General features: G+C 34.2%; 12 protein-coding genes across 12 annotated transcripts; 6 read left to right on the top strand and 6 right to left on the bottom strand. All coding sequences in view use genetic code 12, as the record gives it.

Annotated features, from left to right (window-relative positions):
• Nucleotides 1-127: 127 nt before the first annotated feature.
• On the bottom strand, nucleotides 128-5,964 carry VID27 (Vid27p; the record flags this gene model as incomplete). Its single annotated transcript, XM_007377172.1, has 2 exons — nucleotides 128-3,966; nucleotides 5,298-5,964. 2 exons carry the CDS (start codon nucleotides 5,916-5,918, stop codon nucleotides 2,278-2,280), a joined length of 2,310 nt encoding a protein of 769 aa, XP_007377234.1.
• On the bottom strand, nucleotides 131-1,328 carry SPAPADRAFT_63114 (uncharacterized protein; the record flags this gene model as incomplete). The annotated part of the gene is made up of 1 exon (XM_007377174.1): nucleotides 131-1,328. One exon carries the CDS (start codon nucleotides 863-865, stop codon nucleotides 170-172), a length of 696 nt encoding a protein of 231 aa, XP_007377236.1.
• SPAPADRAFT_143384 (uncharacterized protein) lies at nucleotides 1,768-2,013 on the top strand (the record flags this gene model as incomplete). Its single annotated transcript, XM_007377173.1, has 1 exon — nucleotides 1,768-2,013. One exon carries the CDS (start codon nucleotides 1,768-1,770, stop codon nucleotides 2,011-2,013), a length of 246 nt encoding a protein of 81 aa, XP_007377235.1.
• Nucleotides 5,965-7,813: 1,849 nt separating the features above from the next.
• Nucleotides 7,814-8,099, top strand: SPAPADRAFT_63110 (uncharacterized protein; the record flags this gene model as incomplete). The annotated part of the gene is made up of 2 exons (XM_007377171.1): nucleotides 7,814-7,868; nucleotides 7,897-8,099. The coding sequence occupies 2 exons, from the start codon at nucleotides 7,814-7,816 to the stop codon at nucleotides 8,097-8,099; spliced, it is 258 nt and encodes an 85-aa protein (XP_007377233.1).
• Nucleotides 8,100-8,707: 608 nt separating this feature from the next.
• Nucleotides 8,708-9,541, top strand: ARD (Ardp; the record flags this gene model as incomplete). The annotated part of the gene is made up of 1 exon (XM_007377170.1): nucleotides 8,708-9,541. One exon carries the CDS (start codon nucleotides 8,708-8,710, stop codon nucleotides 9,539-9,541), a length of 834 nt encoding a protein of 277 aa, XP_007377232.1.
• A 1,012-nt stretch (nucleotides 9,542-10,553) lies between these two features.
• On the top strand, nucleotides 10,554-11,029 carry PGA48 (Pga48p; the record flags this gene model as incomplete). The annotated part of the gene is made up of 1 exon (XM_007377169.1): nucleotides 10,554-11,029. One exon carries the CDS (start codon nucleotides 10,587-10,589, stop codon nucleotides 10,914-10,916), a length of 330 nt encoding a protein of 109 aa, XP_007377231.1.
• A 468-nt stretch (nucleotides 11,030-11,497) lies between these two features.
• SPAPADRAFT_57083 (mRNA-binding ubiquitin-specific protease) lies at nucleotides 11,498-13,033 on the bottom strand (the record flags this gene model as incomplete). The annotated part of the gene is made up of 1 exon (XM_007377168.1): nucleotides 11,498-13,033. The coding sequence occupies one exon, from the start codon at nucleotides 13,031-13,033 to the stop codon at nucleotides 11,498-11,500; it is 1,536 nt and encodes a 511-aa protein (XP_007377230.1).
• A 1,702-nt stretch (nucleotides 13,034-14,735) lies between these two features.
• On the bottom strand, nucleotides 14,736-15,473 carry SPAPADRAFT_63103 (uncharacterized protein; the record flags this gene model as incomplete). Its single annotated transcript, XM_007377167.1, has 1 exon — nucleotides 14,736-15,473. The coding sequence occupies one exon, from the start codon at nucleotides 15,471-15,473 to the stop codon at nucleotides 14,736-14,738; it is 738 nt and encodes a 245-aa protein (XP_007377229.1).
• A 72-nt stretch (nucleotides 15,474-15,545) lies between these two features.
• On the top strand, nucleotides 15,546-16,974 carry SPAPADRAFT_63102 (uncharacterized protein; the record flags this gene model as incomplete). The annotated part of the gene is made up of 1 exon (XM_007377166.1): nucleotides 15,546-16,974. The coding sequence occupies one exon, from the start codon at nucleotides 16,163-16,165 to the stop codon at nucleotides 16,931-16,933; it is 771 nt and encodes a 256-aa protein (XP_007377228.1).
• A 29-nt stretch (nucleotides 16,975-17,003) lies between these two features.
• On the bottom strand, nucleotides 17,004-17,339 carry SPAPADRAFT_63101 (uncharacterized protein; the record flags this gene model as incomplete). The annotated part of the gene is made up of 1 exon (XM_007377165.1): nucleotides 17,004-17,339. One exon carries the CDS (start codon nucleotides 17,337-17,339, stop codon nucleotides 17,004-17,006), a length of 336 nt encoding a protein of 111 aa, XP_007377227.1.
• A 547-nt stretch (nucleotides 17,340-17,886) lies between these two features.
• SPAPADRAFT_63096 (2-aminoadipate transaminase) lies at nucleotides 17,887-21,063 on the top strand (the record flags this gene model as incomplete). Its single annotated transcript, XM_007377163.1, has 1 exon — nucleotides 17,887-21,063. The coding sequence occupies one exon, from the start codon at nucleotides 17,918-17,920 to the stop codon at nucleotides 19,208-19,210; it is 1,293 nt and encodes a 430-aa protein (XP_007377225.1).
• On the bottom strand, nucleotides 19,342-21,054 carry SPAPADRAFT_143355 (MFS transporter; the record flags this gene model as incomplete). Its single annotated transcript, XM_007377164.1, has 1 exon — nucleotides 19,342-21,054. The coding sequence occupies one exon, from the start codon at nucleotides 21,052-21,054 to the stop codon at nucleotides 19,342-19,344; it is 1,713 nt and encodes a 570-aa protein (XP_007377226.1).
• Nucleotides 21,064-21,130: the final 67 nt, after the last annotated feature.

Here is a 21,130-nt window from a genome sequence, read left to right as displayed (position 1 = left end):
GTCAAATTAATTTTGTTGAAAATTTCGATTTGTTTTGCTGGCGGAGATCACTGCGCGTGCGTAACTATCAAAGGTACCGTTTAACAACAGCCTAAAAAAAAAAAAAAATAGATACAGACGTTTTGAATTACAATGTAACGTTGTATATTGAAAAGTTTTTTTAGTCTATTTACCATTCTAGATTATCTGCCCATTTGACGGATTTCTTAGATTGTTTAGATCCTTTTTGTAATTGAAATGTCGGACGATCTTGTTGAATACTGTTTATATTCTGACTAACAAGTTGCACACCTTCAGTAGATTCACTTAGTGCTTGCGCACGATTTTCCCTGTACTCTTTAAATTCTGATTCGTTATAAAACCCAGATCGGTCTTGTCTTACTTTGTCATTATTGGTTGCTTGTTTATTCTTAATCATTCTTATTATTGCCATTTTATTTAAATTGTCCTCATTGGTAGGAATTTGGACAATCTCTGATTCAGTTTCTGGAAATGGGAACCCCTCACAATTTGCTGTATTCAATTCTGTACCAAACTTGGTAGCTTCATTAATTAGCCCTGTCAGTGATTCCACCACAAACGCAGGTCCATTCCGTCTAAGCACAGACTTTCCCGGTTGTGCAATTATTCGGTGACTGGGAGAACATATTCTTTTTGGAGATTTTAGTAAGCTGTTTCGAAGAAATGATTCAAGTTTTTGGGTTTTGGCATTTTGGTGTATTGGTTTGAGGATTGGGATGGAAGAATTTCTATTGGATAAAGGTTTGGTTATACTAAATCCTCGTTTTGCTTTGAGTGGTTCAGGATATTGATTTTCTTTATTTTCTTGATTCATTTGTTTAGAAGGACCTAAATAGTTATCCATATGTTTATCTATTTTTTCGTTATTATCGACATTGAATTGTCGTCTGATATTCCCTCGATAGAACCCCACCCTAACCACATCATCCAATTCATAGTCGTTGTCTTCTAATTGTTTTTCCTTTTCACTGCTGATGTTTTGCATCATCTTTTTTACTTTGTCATTCTTCAATGCCGAAGAGCCAAACAAGAAGTTATTGATACCTTCTCTGGATCTTAGTGTTGAATTCCAGCTTTCTCTATTGGTAACTTGAAACAATTCATTCGTGACTTGGTTATGATGTGACGTGTTTGGAGGTAGTGATATCCTCAGAAGAGATGTGCCTGTGTGATTGTATTCTTCTGCTTCATTTATATGGTCTTGTGCATCATCTTGTATTAACTCACTATAGTCAATCTGAAATTCGTCAATAGGAATAATAGTGTCGTTCGATATATTGGATATTTGCATGCTCATTTGATTATGTAAAAAAAGACGTGTTTCTGCAAAATAAGTAATTATTGTGTTGTTATATTTCTTGTGTGCAATCTCTTGGTTCCTTTTAATCATCACAATTAGAACATGAATTTTGTATGATAATTTGTTGTTTAATTGTTGTTTACAAAAAGTCCGAAAATGGAAATTCTGAGGAACAAGTTGCTACCAATTAAAAGTGGTGGAGACTTTTGACAAGAATTTAGAGAATTCTTGCGTCATAGTCATGGGAATATGGGTGTTATTATTTCCCTTCAACTGTATTCAATGGATATACTCTGCTGGATCCATATAATCCTTTTGTTGAACATAAGTAATCCTTCTGCACATCGGCAGTTTTATTTAAACTGAATTTTATGTTAGCAAAAAAAAAAAATTTAATAGCAAAGAAAAAACTCAAGAACTATGATCCTTACTTATTAGATAAGCAAATGAGACCGCCACCAAGATCAATAGAAGAATATCTATACCGACTATTAATGGATTCACCCGGTTTTCACAGATGGGTTCGGAAAGTACATGCAAAAATTAATAGAATAAAGCTAGAAGAATTCCCAGAGGCTAGCAAGGTTAAGGAATTTGATGTACATACTTACAAACCTACAAGATGGCATAAGATTAATGCATTTAGAATAATTTGGTTGGACGAAATGAAACGAAATTTTAAATTTTGGTAAATGGGCTAATACAGGAAGGTCTAGAACAAAAGTTGTTCATATGCCCTTCATCAGTTGTCCAAATTGCACGGGCAATTATTTCTGATGAGAGATAGCTGTTGCACGTATGGCGTGATAATTTCAAGCAGTCATTCTTTTGTTGACTCCGAAGAAATTGTTCAAGTTAATTCTTCGTCAAGTCGGAGAATAAGGTTCATATAAATAGCTATAGTGGAACGAATTTTCATGTAAAATAAATATTATTAACTATATAAAGAGATCGGATCATCCAAAAATATTGTTTGCTTTATCTAATTTCCTTTTGCTGATCATAGAAACATCATTGGAAGTGGCCATAATAACTTCATTATTACTACCAAATTTAAAATTGTCAGCAACAATGTTTTGTTTGAACTTTCTTATAAGATATGGATCGGCATCATTTTTTAATACTTTATTCATTGACCAGGTAATCAAATAACTACCTACACCTGTAACAATACTCATTTCTTTGGAATTTACACCAGTGTTAAAATAAGCACGAGTGAATTTCAAGGCTTTTCCTCCATTTTCTCTAGTAATATATGCTTCATGTTGTGGCTTGATAGTTAATCTTCTAGGAATTGGCTTCTTTTCCTTGTCGAAGTAATGAGTAAAACCAAGCTTACCTTCATTCTTTTGCCCTGGAGTAATCTTGGCATCAATCAATAGTAAGTAAGTTGCACAGGTAACCAATAGCCATCTACCATCCTTGGAAACGTCCAACCCAAGAATTGCATCTCCAAATGAAGGTAAAGCAGTCTTGGCATTAACACCCAATCTATCAAAAAGTTTGATATCACCTTTAGAACTACCTAAAGCGATATAACCATTCTCGGTTGTTGCCAATGTACTGAAACCGTTGTTCTTAGTTTTGTAAGACTTATAAGTTTGATCATTAACAAGTTTATTGCCAGGTAATCTTGGATCAATTGTGAATAGACCATTGGATGAAATACCTGTAATGGTTTGTTCATCTGTCAATTGGGAGAATTTTGTCTTTGGAGCATAAGAAACAACTGGAATATCATTGGAAACCTTCCATTCTTCAACAATTTTACCTCTGGTTAAGTCCATCTTGTATAAAGTCTTGTCATTGAATTTTGGATTTGACATAATCATATGTTGATCTTGTTGGTGAAGTAATACTTTATCTGGATTGAACTTGTTACCATGTAAATCCTTTAAATTGGATATTGTTGTTTGGAAATATAACTGTTTGTCACCTTCATTAAATACACCTAAATTGTCTCCCTTAACGACATAGGAACGTCCTTTGCTTAACCCAACTGTTAAATCACTATTCTTATCCTTGGAGCTTTGCCATGTTTTAAAATAATCTTCATCTTCTTGGTATTTGGTAGTAACCTTACGTTCTTCTTCCTCATCGTCTTCTTCACTTTCACTTTCATCGACAAACAATTCAGCCCTATCTTCAGAAGTCAAATCTTCAGCATCATCGACTGTGAGCTCAGAGAATGCATTAACGAAATAATCTTGTTCACTCTTTTCACCCCATATCTTCTTATTCAAAGTTTCATACATCAATCCTAAAAACTTGCGTTGAAAATCTGATAAATCATTAAAAGTTGGGAACTTGACTAACCAAGAATAACCGGAAAGTTCACTTCCTTCAACAATATAGTGGTTGAAAATGAATGATAAATGTTCATAATTGAAAGTAGGACTCATACTTCTGTTTAAAGGGGCGTTAATTCTTAGTTTGGTAGATGGATCCAAACTATGAATAAACAACGTATTTTCAAACGCTCCGAGACCAATTATTTTTAATTCAACGTTTGGTGCTTCTAATTTAGTAACAAAGCTTCCAGTAGTTGCATTATACAAATGTAAACTAATATTGCGAGTTTGAGCTTTGATTTCACCCATAGGTTCAGGAGTAGTGTCGTAATGAAAATCTTCACCTTTTTGTTCCTTCTTCTGGATTTCTTCGGGTTCTTTATCCACCCCATGATCGTGAGTTTCTCTACCCTCAAAGTAGACTTCTTCAATTTCATCTTCGTCCAATTCTTCTGAATCAGACGTTTTTTGCAATCCTTCCAATTCCAAAGCTTCCAGTTTTGGCTCATAAATAAAATCCTTCAAATCATCCAAACTATTAAATCCTAACGAACTTGCTCTGTATTTGTTTTCATACATGCACTTGTAAAGAGTAAGAACAAACGAATCAACATTAGTCAGTCTGACTTCTTCATCAACAATAAACTCAAAATTGTCCCCTACATCACCATTTGGATCCGTCCAAACAATTACCCGATTACCATTGGATTTCTCATAGGTATAGAGTTTTAAATTTTGGTCAATGGGGAACACCCATTCATCTTTAAGGCTGTCTTTTCTAGAAGAGGTTGACTCGTCTTCATTTTCAGAATCTTCTGAATTTTGAGCATCATCAAGTTCTCCTTCTTGATAAACACGATTAATAAACAATTGATAGTAAAAAGGAGTGGTGGTTTGTTTGATGGCGGCAAATGCGTCATTATAGAGACATTCTAATGCGCCCTTAGGAGAATATTTGGAGCGGGTTAAATAAAGCTTTCCTGATGGAATCAGAGCAATTTCATCAGTTGGAGTGGTACCAATGAATTTTCGAATAAAGTTCATGTTTATTGGCTGCACTCGGAAGCAATTGATGGTAGAGTAATTTACGTTTGCCGTTGCGTAGTTCATGACTGTAATAAAAAAACAAACGACCCCAAAAAAAAGGATCACAATTAATTGACTATATGCAGGAATGTATGATTAGGCTAAATTATAATTGATTAGATACGAAAAGATTAAACTTACTATTTCTACTGCTAACTACTCTCATATGGGGTAAATGGGTATAATTTACTATCACATCCTCGTTGTATGAGGAAGCGAGTGCTTATATTTGGTCCTAGGCGTTATTGAACGAGATTTCTGTGGCAGGAATGTTAACTCCTTACCTCTTACTGCAACACACATGGTAACATATTAGTGGTTGCAAACTTCAGAAAGTTACCAAATGTGGAATTGAACTCTGATAAATTATTTCAGCAAAGTTGAAAGGCATCAATAGTCATATTGGAAATCGGATAACCTATTCAACTGTTTTTCTCTGAGGTTTATTTTTTTGTTGGAAGGACCAATTGGTCTGTTAGAGTCAACATTGATATCACCTTGTCTTGCTGGAATGGAGTAACACTGAACATTTTCATCTGTATAGACATGTTCTGATTTTTGTTCCCGTTATATTCCTCATGTCCTTTTACAATCTAAACGTCATCAAGTTCCTCTTCATCTTCTTCCTCGGAATCATATGTTTCTTGCAAACCTTCCAATCCTAAAGATTCTTGTTTTGGATTATATATAAATTCTTTTAATTCGTCCATATTTCTAATTCTTAGAGCACTTGTTCTGTATTTGTTCTCGTACATACATTTGTAAATAGTAAACATGAACGTTTCAATATCATTCAATCTAACATCTTCATCAATAATAAACTCAAAATTATCTCCAATATCCCCGTTCAAATCCTTCCATACCATAATCCTGGTGCCATTTGCTTTATGATAAGTATAAATCCTTAAATTTTCTTCAATAGGGAAAACCCATTCATCCTTGGGATCATCCTTTCTTGAACTGGTACTTTCTTCATCGTCTTCAGAGTCAGCAAAATTTTGTACATCATCGATTTCTCCTTCTTGACAAACACGGTTTATGAACAATTGATAGTAGAAAGGAGTGGTGGTTTGCTTGATTGAGGCAAAGGCGTCATTATATAGACATTCTAAAGCCCCCTTGGGTGAGTTCTTGGAGCGAGTTAAATAGAATTTCCCTGATGGAATCAGAGCAATCTCATCAGTAGTAGTTGTACCAATCAATCTTCGTAGAAAGTTCATACTCAGTTTGAGTCGTAGGATGGCTAAAATAAAACTGTGGTTGCCTGTTGCCAAAGTAACAAGATGAAAACAAAATCAAAACAAGGATCGCACTATGTATGTTTATATGCAGGATATAAAACTTAAACTATGACAGGAATCTACACTGATGATAACTTCGGTTGCAACAAAGCATGTCACCGTCTGTGATCAATGAAGTGATTGTTTCTACAAGAAAGGTTTCTATAAGAGAGAATTGAACCAGTTTGATTGATTCTACAAGAGAAAAACACAGTTGTATAAAAAATCTATCGAACCTGCTCGTCACAATATTGTGCAATTGTCTCAAATCGGAAACAATATTATTTACTTTACCAACCACAATTCCAATCAACCAGGGTGGATGGCTATTTACATTCATCAATACTTACCTCGCTCCCCCTCCCAATGAAATCTTAATCCTTATATTTGACTCGCTCACGGCTGATCAACTTATGTCCTTTATGTACTTCCATAATGACACGATTCAATATTTCCTCACAGATCATTATTCTTCTAAAGAGCTTAATATCATTATTCAGTAAATCTTGTCGCTGAATGAGTATAATTATTTCACTCTGTTTACAAAACGTGAGTTAATTACTTTTAATCATTTGGCTACGTTTCAGTTTTTTTTTGGTAAGTTTTCATGCTGTTATTCCTAAACGTTTACTTCTTGTGATTTCACAACCAGATTATAAGTATGTTGATACTATATTTGAATATTATAATAGTACAGTTAGCCAAGTGGAATAATTAGAGGTAGTATTACAAGGTTGCACTGGTTACCATTTTCATGATATTTTAACCATTCCTAATTTGAAAATTTTATATTTATTGGATATGGATGTAAACCAAATACAACAGAAGTTGGAAGATTCAAGGTTAAAAAAATCATCCCAAACTTAACAATATAAAATATTCAAATAATAAATTGGATGATTAGTTGAATGTTACGTTTCCTGAGAAGTTATAAAATCTAGAAATATCATTGAACGCAGATAACAAATTTTCCAACGTAAATGATTCATAAGTTAGTAAATCGGGTTTAATAGTAACATTGTAATATACATGAGTTTGCAATATTGAATAATAAACTGCTTGATAATTTAACGGAGCTTGGTGGGAAAGATTGAAGAATAGAAATTATCGTGATTGGCTATCTGCCACGTGAGTTACGTAAATTGGATAGAAATCCATTGAGTTGGATTTATCCAACTGTCAAATGAATAGGATATAAATAAATCATATTCCTTCTAGGTTGAAAATATTAAATCTTTCATTTAACTACTTTCCAAGTATTTTTTTTGTTTTTTTTTTTGAATTTCCAACATTTTTTTAAAAAGTTGAACCATTTGAACTTATCTTGAAGATGATCTTTGTTTTATTTGATTTAATGGTGACTTTGTAAGTGAGCTAAATAGTTTAAATATTAAATGAAATTTCCTTAAAGATGTCACTTGTAATTATACGGATGTTCTAGAGAATTCTAATTGCCTTTAGGCATGGTTAAGAATTTAACCTTTCTGCTAAACAAATTGCTTGAATTTAAAAAATATTTATAACATTCAAAACTGTGTTGTTTCTAATAAGTATTTCGTTCTTTGAAAATGATCGTTACATACCACCAACTGAAGTGCAAAATCCAAGAGTTTTATATTGTTTATTCTTCGTATAATTAGAAGAAATCAAGTTTGTTAATCGTTTTTTATTTAATTATTGCAACATAATTTCGGGGAATTTTTGCAAAAACTATAGAAGAAACAGATACCTAGAAGTACTTATCAAATCATCCTGGCATACAGGTTTTTTTTTCAACAAGTCAAAATATATACATCACACCCAATACTACAAGTCATATCACTCTGTTTCAAATTATGGGCAATTTCGCAGCCAATGAACGTGAACATTTAACTACTTTTCTTTTGCGTAGTTGCATGGCTGTACTTACGGATAAAAGAAAATATCTTGCTACAATTAAATATCCATATTTGTCATTCACGCCAAGATATCTACACAAGTAAGGTAAGCCATATCTTGAAATTCCATACTATATTAGGGTCTGACAGTTTGACATGGAGAATGTGGGGGACGGTTCCTGATTTTGATTCAAAATATTTTATTTTAGATCACAAGAGAGTTATTCCGATAATTAAAAATTAACGTATTAAAAATTACTAATAATAGAAAATCGGGAAAATGCTAAAGCGTGCACAACCATGTTTGAGCAAGCCCCCTATAATAGAGTAGGTTTATCTTCCCATGTATTAACCCATACAAACAAGGAGCTATTGTGTAGATTTTTTTTTTTTCAGGCGGGCTTCCCGTCGATCTTTTCTTTTTTTTTCGGATCTGCAGCATTTTGAGTGCTCGCAATGTGTTCTTCCGATCACCACTCCGATTTTTTTCTGCTGGCAAAATCAACTATTTTACATCCATTCATCAACTCCACTGAATATAGTGTTCTACCGAAATCATAGTGGGGGCAAATTCTCCCGAGACACTTTAACTCACTATACATTCTTGTTTCGCCATCTTGCATTAGTTTAGTTGTATTTCTCCGTGATTATTTTTTTATGGTCATCGTTTTTTTAGTCGGCGGAATGTTGTTAGTTTGAGGAAGCATTTCCATCATGCAAATATTAATCTCCATGATTTAAATAGCACCCATTCCTTCCATTTTCTCTTGATTTTAACTTTTGCTATCAAGTATTTCTTCACTTATAGACTTGGTTACAACCTCAAACATATTTAATAATATTATATTCATAATGGACTCTTATTCAAACGTTGTTCCTAATTTCAGATTAGATGGAAGATTAGCTATTCTCACCGGTGGATCCGGTGGATTAGCCTCAGTTGTTTCCAGAGCATTAGTTGCTCAAGGTGCCGATGTTGCCTTGATTGATATCAACTTGGAAAGAACTCAACAAGCTGCCAAGGATGTATTGGCATGGGCCGGTGCAACCCTTAAAGGTGCTCATGAATCACCTATCGGTAAGGTTTCTGCATGGTCATGTAACATTGCTGATGCTGAATCTGTTGAAGCAACATTTACTGCTATTAACGAACATCATGGTAAAATTGCTGATTTATTAATCAACAGTGCTGGTTATGCTGAAAACTTCCCTGCTGAAGAATACCCAGCTAAGAATGCTGAAAACATAATGAAGGTTAATGGATTAGGTTCCTTTTATGTTTCACAATCATTTGCTCGTCCTTTAATTGCAAACAAGAAGCGTGGTTCTATTATCTTAATTGGTTCCATGTCTGGTACTATTGTTAACGATCCTCAACCTCAAGCTATGTACAATATGTCGAAAGCCGGCGTCATTCATTTAGCCAGATCTTTAGCTTGTGAATGGGCTAAGTATAACATTAGAGTTAACACCTTATCCCCAGGTTATATCTTGACTCCATTGACCAAAAATGTTATCAGTGGTCACACAGAAATGAAAGATGCTTGGGAAGGAAAGATTCCAATGAAAAGAATGGCTGAACCTAAGGAATTTGTTGGTTCAATTTTATACTTGGCTAGTGATTCTGCTTCTTCTTATACTACTGGTCATAATTTAGTTGTTGATGGTGGGTATGAATGTTGGTAATTTTTTTATTTTTTTAGTTCTTGTTTTTTTTTGATAGAATTTGCATATGGAATTATATAAATTAATGGTAATAATTTGTAATATTTGTTGTAGCGAAGCAGTCACCATTCTGGACCAACAACCTTTCAACGTGTTACTCCATCTCCTGACGACACGGATTTATCAATTTTGCATCTTGCAGAGATCTATTTTTTTTTTCCCACGCGTCAGTCAGGTGGTATCAAGACTCAATTCACAACACGAAAAGTTAGCGAGTTGCAGAATTGGCGTGGCAGTGATAGAATATTCGAGGTAGCCTGATTTCAAACTACACGTGGTATAAATTGCCGGCTAGATAACTAAACAAAAGTTAACTCAGATAACAGTGTTTACAGAAGGTGATTTGGAATCACAATGAGTATTCATACCGTCAAAAATTTTGCTGGTCCGTCTATTTTAGTAATCATTGTTCCTGAAATAAAATTTAGTCAATGCATAAAATTTTCGCGAACGATAAAAGTTTGTTCCATTGCTGTCAAAAATAACCGAATCATCTGATCAACGTGTTCCTTGAACCCTAACTATTAACAATAAAAAAAGCAATCCAATGTGTTATCATGTTGCGATATTCTCTTGTTAATTTGACGACGTAATTACACTTCTAAAAATAGATATTCTATTTTTGTAACCTCTCGTAAGATCTAATCCCCTATTAATCTCAGACAATGCCCATTAAATTGAATGGCTCAAAAAATTTCTTTTTTGTGAAGTACTTCCCTTTTCGTTGATCTCATAACCCAATTTGGTATGCAACCTTCCTAAAATATCAAATAAATATTTTTTACGGATTAAGCGGTCCATGTCATCCGCCAGCAATATAAAAAATATTAATTTCTTTTTTTTTGTGTTTGCTAATACCAAGCTTTGGACGCCAATTATACATTTTAGCCAGCTTTACTCAGAAAAGTATATAAACAGCAGATTTCCCAAATCGAAATTAAAATATTCTGGTCCCTTTCTTCTTTTTCTCTTTACAACACTTCTAAATAATACACTCGCTTATACAATGCAATTCTCCAAAGTTATCGTTCCAACTGCTTTAGTTGCTGCTGCTGCTGCCGGTAATGTTACCGTCACCACCGAAGTTGTCGTTACTGACTTCACCACTTACTGTCCATTACCAACCACCGTTGTTGTTAACAACAAGACCATCACTGTCACTGAAGCTACCACTTTAACCATCACTGGTCCATGTACTTTACCAACCACTTACGTTACTTCTTCTGCTGGTCCAACTAGCACCTACTCTAATGTCACCACTGCTGAAAACGGTGCTGGTAAGGTTGCTGCTGGTGCCGTCGCTGGTTTCGCTGCTGTTGCTGCTGCTTTATTATAAGCTGATTAAAGTTTATTAATTTATATATATATATACATAATTTTTTTTACTTCTTTTGGTTACAAATAGTATTCGGTTGATCCAGTTTGAATAGATATAGATTTGGCTATGTTCAAGATATAACTGTAAGAGTAATTTTAATCAATCTTCGTTCTCAACGCTTTAGAGAATAGAGTTATTTTTTTGATTCCTGGTTATGAACCCTTTCGGGGATTGTTGGCCAGCATTTTGAAAATATTGATTTGGTTACTTACTACAATGTACTTAGTTATATTAACAAATACAATGCTAATATATGTTTGTGATGTGGTAATCGGTGTGATGTTTAACATGTGTCAATACGCATTACCAGATAATCATTGTAGACTATTTTGATTTTATTTGCCAACATGAAAATTTTTCATTATTTAATTTTTTTTTTTGTTCGTAAATTAGTAATCTAGCGTAAAAAATAATTATCTTTCCCGATCTGGTAAAGTGGGTGTGTGCTTTTTATAAACAAATAAAACTTACAAATTGGCTGTCTCGTATATGCTAGATTTATCAATATCTTATTAACCTATATAAACAAATATACACAATCACACCTTTTTATACAACAATATATATGCATTCTTAATATCATCACCGCCATGATTTTGTACATCATCAGTACTAATCTCTTTGAAATTTGCATCATCGATTCTCCACCATTGTGAATCATCAGATTTGAAAACATCAGTAGTATAATGGCCAGCATCTGCTGAACTACCATGATGATAAACAACAGAAGTTAATCGGTATTTGATTTCTGCAGATGTAGAGAGAACATCTTTTGGTATTATTAAATCATGATTATAGTCAATCTTCTTTTTTAATTTTTCAATAGCAACATCTTGATTTGAATAACTGAATCTTTTCAAATGGATAATCAACACTGGTGGTAATTTGTCCAAGAAAGTTTGTTTCTTGATCTGTATTTCCTTATTGGAAGATTTATATGAGATAGCTTCTACTTTATTTAAATGTTCCAAAGCACCTTCAATAGTGCTAGCTTCACTAATGTCCAATTGAACATGTTGGAATGGATCAAATGTGATTGATTTTTGAAAAGAATTTGTGCTTTTTGGAATAGTCAACACTGATTTGAATTGTCCACCAAAAATCATGTTCAAAGGAGTTGGCTCAACCTCAACCGTACGTTTAACATGAATTTTCTTTTTAGGACCTACTTCATTCCATTCCCCTTCATCATCATCGTCTTCGCTTTCATCGTTTTCTTCTTTGGATTCATTTCTTACTTTCTTCATGGTAGTCTTAACATTGTATTTGAATTTGTTAACAGTTTCAACGCCGTTCTCAAGGGAATAATGTTGAATCAAAGAATCAATCATCGGGGTATTCAATTTCTTTAATACCCCCAAAAACTCTTCGTTCAAGCCATCAAGATAATAACCCAAGAACTCTTCAGCATCTTCTTGCTGACCCCATTTTAAATGCAGGAATTTAGGTTGGGCAGTTAAACTATTATAGAATTCATCAGGGGAGATTGGGGTTTTACTTTCTTCATCGGGTTTGAATTGATTAAATAACTTGATGGTGGCATCCAACATTGGGGTCGGTGATGCACCTAAATTGCCAATGGATTTATCATGAATTAATTTTAATAATCTATTAAATGGTTCACAATAAAGTAGAATTTGTAAGATTGAATTCATATAACATATGTTACCAGTATTGGCTAAACCTCTAGGCTTGGTGTTGAATAAAGGCAATTGAGAATTTAATACGGAATAGTTTGGATCAAACATTATTCTTAATAACAATATACCCAACGGTTGTGATGATTCGTTATTAATGTTGAAGTCTGGAGTAGGAGCTACTGGTGATGCTGGTTTTGGAATTGGTTTTGTTATGGATTTGGATTTAGTATGCTTCTTGGTGGAAGTTCCGTTGGGAACTGGGCGTGCCGAGGTTTGCAAAAAAGAAGCCCAATTAGATGTAGTTGGTACCGGTGTAGACTTTTCCTCGGTTGGAATAGTAATTATTTCCTTGGCTTGTAGTTTTTGGTCACCAGAATCTTGTAATCTTCCATTGGTTACCACGGTAGTATTGTTATTGTAATCAATAACCTCCATCAAATTAGTATTAATAATTAACCTGTCATGGATGTGTTCAAATACAACTCTTAATCTATTACTTTTTTCAATTTCACCCACCAATCTAGTTTCCTTTGTGATTCCATACATGTTTGTAAATTCATCATACGTCGTGTTTATACATAATGGATATTTGATTTCATTAGTGTCATTATTATCTATTTCTTCGTGGTCATTAGTGGTATTATCCGTGTTTGTTTTGACTGGGGTGGCTTCTGGAGTACTTAAACTTGGAGAAGTACATATCGAAGTTGAAGTAGCCGTTGGAGTTATTTCATCCTGTTTAACTACTGGTGAAGGAGTGGTGGCTGTGGAAGACTCTGGTTCTTTGGTAGTGTTAGTAGAAGACTTGATTGGCGATGCAAATTTATTATATGATTGGGTTCTTTTGTTATTAATTGGTTTGCGCTGTTGGTATGTTGGTGAATACGGAATTGTTGACGGTTGTGGATGAGGTTGTTGAGGTATTGGATATGCAGGTTGTTGATAGTACATGTCTTGAGGGTACATAGGTACATATAGGGGCGGTGGTGCATACATTGGATTTATCATCATGGGATAACTTTGTGCATACTGCATATACATTTGTTGTTGCTGTTGAGGAGTCAAGTACTGAACAGGTATAGGTTGGTGTGGTGGGACTTGCTGTGGTTGCTGATTTGGTTGCTGTTGCTGTGGATATGGTTGGTATGAATGATGGTTTTGACTTGGAGAAAAGCTGGCGGCATCACCACGAAAACGGCTTGGTCTTGATGTGGACATTGTGTGATTAGAATATATGTGGGTAAGTATTAAAATATGTTACAAGCTATTAGAATTAAAAAAAAGGAATCTTTGTTATCAATAGAACATGAATTGTGGATCAATAGTAGAAATGCAGTAAGTACTATTGATGTGATTTTGATTGGCTGGATATTGTTTCAATCAAAATGGTAATAAAGTAACTAGTAAAGTAATAGTTGAAAAACTATGATGTATTAGTAGAAGCTTTAAGCTAGTTGTATGCTGTTGCTATGCTATGGTATTAAAATTGTTTCTTCTCTTTTGGTATACGAGAAAGAAACACTAGGCTTGAGTGTGAGTGATTAAATATGCAAGAATATGACGAGGAAAAACTTTTTGTTTCAGTTAGTTAACTATACAGTGATGTATGTTAGTGTGTTGGGTGATATATTGGTTAGCTAGTAGTGGCTGTCTTGGGTGTGACTAATGTATAAAATCTCAATTTTCTTTTAATTTGAAATGTTGAAAACAATTTTTTTTCTTTTTTTTTTTTTTTTTTTTTTAAGCTTCCATTTTTCTTTTGCCCACCACTCAGACAGAAAAAAAAAGGCTACAATGTCGGCAAAAATAATTTTTTTCTAGAGTTCCATCCAAACATCAGTGCTAATGTCCGGATTATATCAGAAAATTTTTCATTTGCTCATATTTGCCAACGAGGCACAAAATGGCAAATTGTGTATGTAATTTTTTTTTTTGCAGTTATTATAAAGTGTGGTGATAAACAAAGGGAGAAGGGATGTTTTACGAAGGCATGCTACTAATAGCAATCGTTACCGCAGTAATATTCACAAGAATACTACTTATTATAGATGGTGTAATCATATGAAAGTCATTACGTGATGCGGTTAAAATTTCGTCAACCGCATTCTATTATTCAGAGGAAGGTCCAGTGATTATTTCATCTATGAATTCTGCTATACAATTTTTCCTTATTATAAAGAATAATTAGTATTGCTAACATATGTGAACACAACGGTATTGGCTCTAGCACAATTGACTCAGAGTGACTTAGAAACCCTTCAATTAACGTTCGGTTCTCAGTTATTTCAATTGGCTTCATATTACTCGTATATTGTAATTGATATTCGCTACAATTACAATACCAATTGTCCAAGTCTATATTATGTTCTATTCCTTGAGCATCTTGTGAATCACTTCCAGTGCTATCAGCTTCCATTAGAATTCCGTTTTGTAATTTAAAGCCTAGTAGAAGTAGCAACTTTGTAATTGTTCTTTCGCTTACAGTTTGGTCAATTATAGTAAACTTGGCTAGGTTTTTGTACTGTAATGGGTCGCGCAAATAGTCCTGCAAGTTAACTTTAGATTCATACTTTATGCACTTATTCAATACTATATCAATTGCTTGTATGAACGTAGATCCATACAACATTGACAATATTACTGATTTATCTTCGTCCACAGTCAACTCTAATATCGACTTGTCTATGGTTTCTTCCCTTTCAAGAAGTTGCTTCTTTAAGTAGGTAACATCAACCTCTAACCTAGTGGGTGTATCCAACAGCTGCAATATTATATCATACACTGTTTCATATTGAATTAGATCTTGCAAATTCGACGGTAATAAGTGGATTAGCTTTGCATTGGGTTCGAGTAGTACACTTGTGTTTGAAGACATATTTATCTATACGACAAGAATAAAAAAAAAAAGAACTGTGATTAAAAGTCTGTCAAATCCAAAGAAAAAAAAGAATACTGAGAAAATTGACATAAATATCAACGCAAACATAGACAGGGTGTATATGTAAAGGCATCATGAGTGAACCACAATGGATTCTGACATTACCAACTCCATTAAAACAAAAGGTCAAAGCATCTATAGCTAAAGATGCTGGTAATTTAGAAATTTTCAACAATTTATTTGAATACTTATCTGATCAATTTGATACAAAGAGAAGAAAAGTTAGCGAACAACCAGCACCACAGCAACAGCCACAACCAGAACAACTGCAATCAGAAAATGGTTCTACTGACAGTTTGGCTATTCCTGCTGAATCAATTATATTTGAGATTGAACAAATTTCATTCCAATCTCCAGTGAGGAAACGAATGAATTTAACATTTCATTTGATTGAGCAAGATGGCAAGCCACAACCAATACTTTCAATAGTCAACCCAACTACAAACACACCCGAAGTGTCTATTCTCAGTTTAAGCCAGACAATTAAATTATGTATGATTTTACCCATTCTTGGAAATTCAACCAATCCACAAAAGAAAGGGGTTGTATTATTATGTTTTTGGCAAACAGATGGCAATTTTGATCCAATAATTTGTCAATTGAATTTAGATATTATTAAAAAACAAATGATTAAGCAAGGGAAATTACCAGCCGATATTGAATCACAGTTTACTTTTGACAAAAATGCCCTTAACCTTAATCCAATTCAAGAAAGAATTATTGATTATTTCAAGAGACAATTTAAGTTATGTGGAATTGATATGATTAACTATTTACCTTGTGACTTCTTCAACAACAAGTTCACATTGAACCATGATAATGCTATTGCATTATCTGTTACAAACACACCCTCATTAATCATGGTTGAATGTCACAAGGGAGCAAAAGACGGGGTACTTCTTCTCAACTCTTCATATTTGATCTTTGGATTCAAAAAACCCATTTTAATTTTCCAAATTTCCCAAATTAAACAAGCAAGTTATACAAACATCACCAGAGTTACATTTAGTGTCATGTTTATTGTTGTCACCGAACGAAACGAGGAGAGAACTCTTGAATTTAGCATGATTGATCAGCAATTTTTCCAAGTTATCGACGACTTTATTAAGTTGAATAATATCAAGGATGACAGCTATAATGAGGAATTGAAAGAAAAGACCGACACAAAATCAGATACAGCTCAAGCAGGAGATGTGGCAACAACTACATCCACCGAAAATAATAATGTCATCAATGTAGATGACGATGACTCGGAAGAAGATGCCGACTTTCAAGATGAAGATGAAAGCGAAGTTGATGAAGAATTTGACAGTGATGCCGGGGCCAACAGTGACAACAACGAAGATGAAGACGAAGTGTTCAATAAAGGAAAAGAAGAAGAGGAAGATCTTGTATAACTTTGTATATTATTTTGTAGAATACATAAAAGAAACCCAGTCGACATTATTTGTACCTTATGCTAATTGATTATTTTCTTGGAGCTGATAATTGATCATAGTATTGCCAGAATGAACCAAGATTGTGTTTACTCTTTTCTCTGATTTCAGTTTCAAAATCAAAAAATTTGTCAGTCAATGCACGTTGTTCACGTAACACAGCTAATCTTCTTTGTAAAAGTTCATTATTACGTTCAAGTATACTGTCAATGGCAAGATAACCACCAGTGAATACCCCAATGGATAATAAATATGGAATGACACGATTGAACGATCTTGGGTAGACCTTACCGATTATTTCAACTTGTAATTTTCTAGCAGCAGCTCCTAAGAATGAACTAACTAAGAATCCTGATAAAGATGGCATGCTTGGTTATTGTATGTTTATGTATAGGTGTAGCTGAAGAGTTTTCTTTTTTTTTCAGTTACATTTTTGGTTTTTTTAATTGGTTGTGCGGTATGACTATCATGTTATATGCAGGAGAAAGATACTAGAAAAAGAGCTGCAAAAATGGTGAACAAGACTAGTTCAAATATTGAATTAATCACATAAGTTGATGTTTAGAACAGTGTTATTTGTATTCTAGTGTATATATTTTAGTGGTGGTGAAATGGTGTTCTTTTAGTGAAAGTTCCGTTGTGAAGAAAGAAACGACATTCCAGAAAGAAAAGTTAGAATTACGTGTTCCTCTATAGACGAGTCAACTTTTGTAGATGGTAGAACAAACTTGTCTAGTCTTTTGAAACCAAATGAGCTATTTATACATTGTCTTCTACAGCCAAATATTACGTTGCCTGAACGGCAACAACTGTCGCATAATATTTCCCAATGGAGGTTCGCATTGCCACACCTAAAAAAAACTAATTATCTCCACAATTAATTTTTCATGTCAAGAAAACCACAGTAGCAACTTGTTTTCTTTCTAATTGGCAAACTTGAATATAATGTCGAAAGTAATTAACTTCTTTAAAGGTCATCCCACGAGACAATTACTCCCTGCTAAAGAAATTGCTGCATCATATCAAAAGATATTGACCACATCAGACTACCTTGAATATGATACCGATCCTGCAAATCAACATCCATTAACATATGGAACTGACCCAGGTAATCTTGCTGTGCGTGAAACCATCAGTAAATGGGTAGATAAAAAGTTCAACAGAACTACTCCTTCAGATCCAGATTGTATCAATTTAACCTCTGGTGCCTCATATGGTATTGCTAATATTTTAACATCAGTTTCAAATGTCAATATTACCAAGAGAATTTTCATTGTTGCTCCAACTTATTTCTTGATTAATAATGTGTTTATCGACTTAGGATATGAAGGGAAATTAACTGGTATTAATGAGACCCATGGTCAAGAATATGAAATTGATTTGAAATACCTTGAACAGCAACTCGAATTATACTCTGAAGGCTTGGAATCTGTAAACGAGAGAACTAATGTCGTGTCTGATCCTAATAGAGGCGAGAGGAAATATTATAGATTTGTTATGTACCTTGTGCCTACATTTTCAAACCCGGGCGGATTGTCATATTCTTTGAAAACTAGAACTAAGCTTGTAGAATTGGCCAGAAAATATGACTTATTAATTATCAGTGATGACGTGTATGAATTGCTTGACTACACCAACGTCCCATTGATTTCCAAATTCAATCATATTGATAGAGATAGTTTAACCAATTGCAATACCTACGGAAACACAATTTCCAATGCAACTTTTTCCAAGATCATTGCTCCTGGATTACGCGTTGGTTGGCAAGAAACAGCTACCCCAAAATTAGTAGCTCAATTAGCTGAAACAGGCGCTAATAAATCAGGAGGTACACCTGCACAATTATCTACATTGGTAGTAGCGGACTTAATCCAAACTGGAGAAATTGAGAAGATCATTTCCAAGTTCATTGAAACTTATTCTGAGCGAGCCAAAGTATTGAAAGATAGTGTTTCCAAGTATTTACCCCAAGGAACCAAAGTCTTTGGAGGTGACGGTGGATATTTCCTTTGGGTAGAATTACCAATAACCAATCATCAGGAAATTGTCGACATTCTTGCCAAGAAACATAGTGTTATTCTCGCTGGTGGTGAACACTTTGAGGTAACTGGGGATGAAAGACACTGGGGGGAGAATTGTGTTAGATTAAGTATTAGCTTTTTAAGTAAAGAAGAGATACAAGAAGGTATCAAACTATGGGGAGATGTCCTTAAAGAAAAGTATTCAGAATTGTACTAGATATTTATAGACTTATAGAATATACTACCACCATTGAATCAAGAGCTGCAAGTATATCTTTTCAGAATCCTGACATTTCTTGCCTGGCTGTAGCTTGTACTTGCTTGTATAACATATTCATGTCTTTATGACTAAACGTCTTCCTGATTACCAACTTCGATAGACTCCTCTTCCTCATCATAATCTTTCATATAAAATGATTGTATACAACAAATGAAAGCCAATAATCCTAATATTAACCATGATAATTCCACCATATTGTGATTTTCACAGAAAGTCATAAGATATCCCCAACCAATAGGACCAAGACATCTTGCCAAAGAGTTTAAACTCAAACTGGTTCCATTAATAAAAGCTCTATGTTTTGCAGGAGCAGCTCTATGGATTAACATCAACAAATTAGGGAATCCAACCGATGACGAACAAGATTCCAAACAACATAAAATATAAAGTAAAGTTTTGGTAAACCATGGAGCATATCTTGAGTCGAAATCATGCTTAGTAAATATCAAGAATGGTAAAACAGCATATGCAAAAGGAGTAATGATGGTTGATACTCTAAATGTTGTAATTGTTTTGAAATTACGATCAAGATATGGAAAGATAAACAATATACCAACAGCTCCAATTAATCCGGTGCTTGAAAGTAAATTCCCAATCATATTACTATCATATCCAAACCCTCCTGAAATGGTGAATGGAAACTTTAATTTTTCAGGCATGAATTGTCCAGCAAGTAAAACAGGAAGAAATTCTGTGAAAATGACATAATGGAATGCACTCAAGAAATTTGCAATTGTAGTTTGTACAACTGGAGGAGTGAATATTTCTCTGGAGAATGAATGGTCAATGTTGGTCCTTATAACTGAATTTGAAGCTGTTGGAGAAATCACGGGTCCCAATTGTTCGGAAGAATATCTTCTTGCAACAGCATCAGGATAAGTTGATTCGGGTGCATAAGCATTGACGGAAGTTTCATCAAAAACTGAAGAATTTAAATCACCAATTAAGGCCGTAGTTTCGGATGGTTGAGTTTCTGACTTTTGCCATGGTCTGACAGGCATTTCAAATCCCAAAATTTTCAATATAAAATCTCCAATTTCTAACCCCCAGTCTCTTCTGTTTTGAAATCTTTCATTAGGTTCTTGTAAAAATAACAATCCAATAGTGAAACTAAAGCCACAGAATAAACCAATGGCTATATTAGATAATGCATAAGGGTGACTATTAACGAAATCCCAATAAGCCAGATCTCCATTGGATGTCATAAAGATTGATGTGACCAAGCTGGGTTCTTCCCCATCTATTTTAGGTCTAGTCAAATACTTTGATCCACCAATCATGGGACCAAGTACAGCACCCACATTCCATAATAAAGAATACCAAGAAAATGCAAGACCTTGGTGTTTCTTTTCGTGAGCTACTTCACCAATTGCAGTTCTCAATACGGCAATGTTACCATTAAAACAACCCATAAGTGATCTAGCAAACATGGCAGTAAAGAAATTAGTGGAAAATCCAAAGATTATAATAGCAACAGCCGTTCCACCTAACCCACAAAGCAAAATAGGTTTTCTTCCTACTTTATCAGAAATTGTTCCCCATTGAGCACAACATAAGAATTCAAACAAGGCAAATGATGCTGCCAAATAACCAGAGTACTTGGCAATATCACCAGGAGTCTTGGCGATTTTGAAATCACGAATCATGAAATAAAGATAGGGGAATGGAGATGTCAATGCAAGAGGTTCTGCAAATCGCATACAACTAAGAATAGCCATTTGCCATAGAGGGAACCCCTTTATTTGTTCACGGAATGACAATTTGGGTGTTGATTCCGACATTATAGGTGTAGTAAAATGATAGTTTTTCCTTGTACCAATTGCTGCAAAACCATTTCTTATAAAGATCTAGATTTAT

The sequence above is a fragment of the Spathaspora passalidarum genome, assembly GCF_000223485.1.
Source record: "Spathaspora passalidarum NRRL Y-27907 unplaced genomic scaffold SPAPAscaffold_7, whole genome shotgun sequence".
In the NCBI taxonomy this organism is placed as follows: Eukaryota; Fungi; Ascomycota; class Pichiomycetes; order Serinales; family Debaryomycetaceae; genus Spathaspora; species Spathaspora passalidarum.
Note: the sequence above shows the minus strand (reverse complement) of the source record. Positions and strands in the feature narration are given on the sequence as shown.